This window comes from Chaetura pelagica, unplaced genomic scaffold (genome assembly GCF_000747805.2).
Source record: "Chaetura pelagica isolate M959 unplaced genomic scaffold, ChaPel_1.0 scaffold20, whole genome shotgun sequence".
NCBI lineage: Eukaryota > Metazoa > Chordata > Aves > Apodiformes > Apodidae > Chaetura > Chaetura pelagica.
The window spans coordinates 4,237,216-4,239,413 of record NW_009951958.1 but is presented as its reverse complement, the minus strand read 5'-3'; the positions used below and the strand labels follow the sequence as shown (position 1 = coordinate 4,239,413).

Here is a 2,198-nt window from a genome sequence, read left to right as displayed (position 1 = left end):
CCCGGGCACACCTCGGGCACCCCGCTGGGCACCCCCTCGGCCCTGCTCCAGATCCCTGTTTCTCTGCTGCAGAGAATGCCCATTGCAGACTCTCCATCAGAGCCCCATCGCATCCCTCCGGCTTTCCTGCGGCAGACCCCTCTAGCTTTCTTCTGAACACCCGAGTACCTTCAGCGCAGACTTCTGGTCTCGTTTCAGCCCTCTCAGTCGCTTGCTGTAGAGCCCAGCTCCCCGACAGATCCCCTGGTTCCCTGTCGGGGCTGAGCCAGCAACCGGCTGGGCAGCTGGGGGTGGGAAGGGGGGACACCCCCCAGCCCAGCCCAGCCAGGTGCTGGTGGAGCTGAGGAGGAGCCGCTGCCAGGACAGAGCCCGTGGTGAAGCTCTTCACGGCTTCTCTGTGGCACTGAACCATAGCAGCTGCCCCAGTGAAGCAGAAAGATGTCCTTATCTATGCAAGGGGCAGTTAGGGCTTGGAGCAACAAGAGGAAAAAGAAGCTTCCAGTGAGAGGTTGACTCGACTCATCCGCCCCTGTGAGCTCCTCCAAAGACCTTTCCTGGGTCACTTTAGCAGCAGCCTCGTGGCATCCTCACTGAGCCTGGCACAGTGTGCTGGAGCTGCAGGAAGGGAAGGTGATGTGGAGCTTGGATGAGTTCATTACCTGCCACAACCAGGGCAGTGGTCTCTTCCCCACACCAGGTAGATGTCAGAGCTCTCCTGCCTGCTTTATTTCATAGGTGCAGTTGCTGCACAGCAGCTGTTGGGCTGGGATCTTTAGGAAGCTGGGGCTCCTCTTCTCTTCCAAAGTCCTGCACGTCAAATCTGTGCACAAATGTGGCTCAGAGGAGTAATCCTTGTCTCTCTCTCTCTCTCTTTTTCTGTCTCCTTCTCTCTCTTCTCCCCCAAGGAACTGGCCAAGTACTTTTTGGCAGAACTGCTCTCAGAGCCAAGCCAGACAGAAAATGAAGCCCTGGAGTCTGAGGACTTGTCCCGAGGGGCTGAGCAGGATGAAGTGAGACTGGAGCTGGAGCGCTCGGCTAACTCAAACCCTGCTCTGGCGCCCCGGGAACGCAAAGCGGGCTGCAAGAACTTCTTCTGGAAAACGTTCACATCCTGCTAGCTTTTGAAACCCACCTCTCCTTCCCATCCATCCCTGCCTTCTCACTAGCCCCCCGCCCCAAGCAGAAGCTTCACCACAAGAGGCGAAGACTGTAAATACACAATCCACAGTTATGGTGAAATTAAAAATTGAGGAAAATTTGAGTTCGATTTCCAGTTGTTTTAATAAAACTTTCTGTTCCAATTGTACACAATTTGCTTGAGTTGTGATTTATGACTAGTTCTTCAATGACATGCACTCTGCAACTCTTTCAGATGTACTATTTTTAATTCTTTGTTGCAATAAAGTTTATGTTTCAAACGGTGATGTTGAGACTTGGTGGTCAATGAGAAAACCTAAGTCACCTCCCAGGATGCTTGCCTTCAAAATTACACTTGTCTAGGCAGCAGCAAACAGCACCCACATGCACACATATGCACACACCGTGGTCTTTCTAAGGGCCCTAGAGACACACTGGTGTTTTAGATATCAAATCCTGATAATTGCAGCTGAGTCAAATCAGCAGCACTCACAGTTCAGTCAGTCTGGAGAACTTACACTCATCACCAGAGGCATGACTCTAAATCACAGCTGTGTACTCCACCTGATCAGGATCATGAGTGGATCACAGTGCAAATTTACCACACATGTGTCTCATTACCTCCTCAGCCACAAAAACTGAAAAGTTTTCTTACCTGGTGTGTTTTATTTTTTTCAACATCCCTGACAAGCACAGCTTCTGGCATTCCTTAGGGAAATTTTCCTTTGTTCTGCTGCTCAGGGGGTGGTTTCACATCTCTCTAAAGCTGAGATGTTAACCCCACACTACCAGCCCCTCTCTAATAAAACTGATTGCAGCAGTTTTTCTGTATTTAAAGACAATATTAAAAGGTTCAGCTGGGTAGGAGATGGCACTGGGAAGAAGACATGTACCTCTGAATGGAAGAGAAATTCTTCATGCTTTTCAACTTTCCTTTCTGGCTGTGTTGGTTTGTGACATGCAGTCCTGGGTGAGTTGGAGCTTGTGTCCTGCACAGGGGACAGGTGTCCCTTTGAAGAGAAATCATTCAGGATTAAAGGTAACAAACAATTTGTAGCTAT

At 50.1% G+C, this 2,198-nt stretch overlaps 1 protein-coding gene across 1 annotated transcript in view; it reads left to right on the top strand.

Moving 5' to 3' along the window:
* SST (somatostatin) overlaps window positions 1-1,424 on the top strand; it is a 2,400-nt gene extending 976 nt beyond the window's left edge. The window contains exon 2 of the mRNA XM_010000464.1: window positions 906-1,424. Coding sequence (XP_009998766.1) covers window positions 906-1,118 — 213 coding nt within the window. The 3' untranslated portion in view covers window positions 1,119-1,424. The remainder of the gene's footprint in view (window positions 1-905) is intronic.
* The last annotated feature ends 774 nt before the right edge of the window (window positions 1,425-2,198 follow it).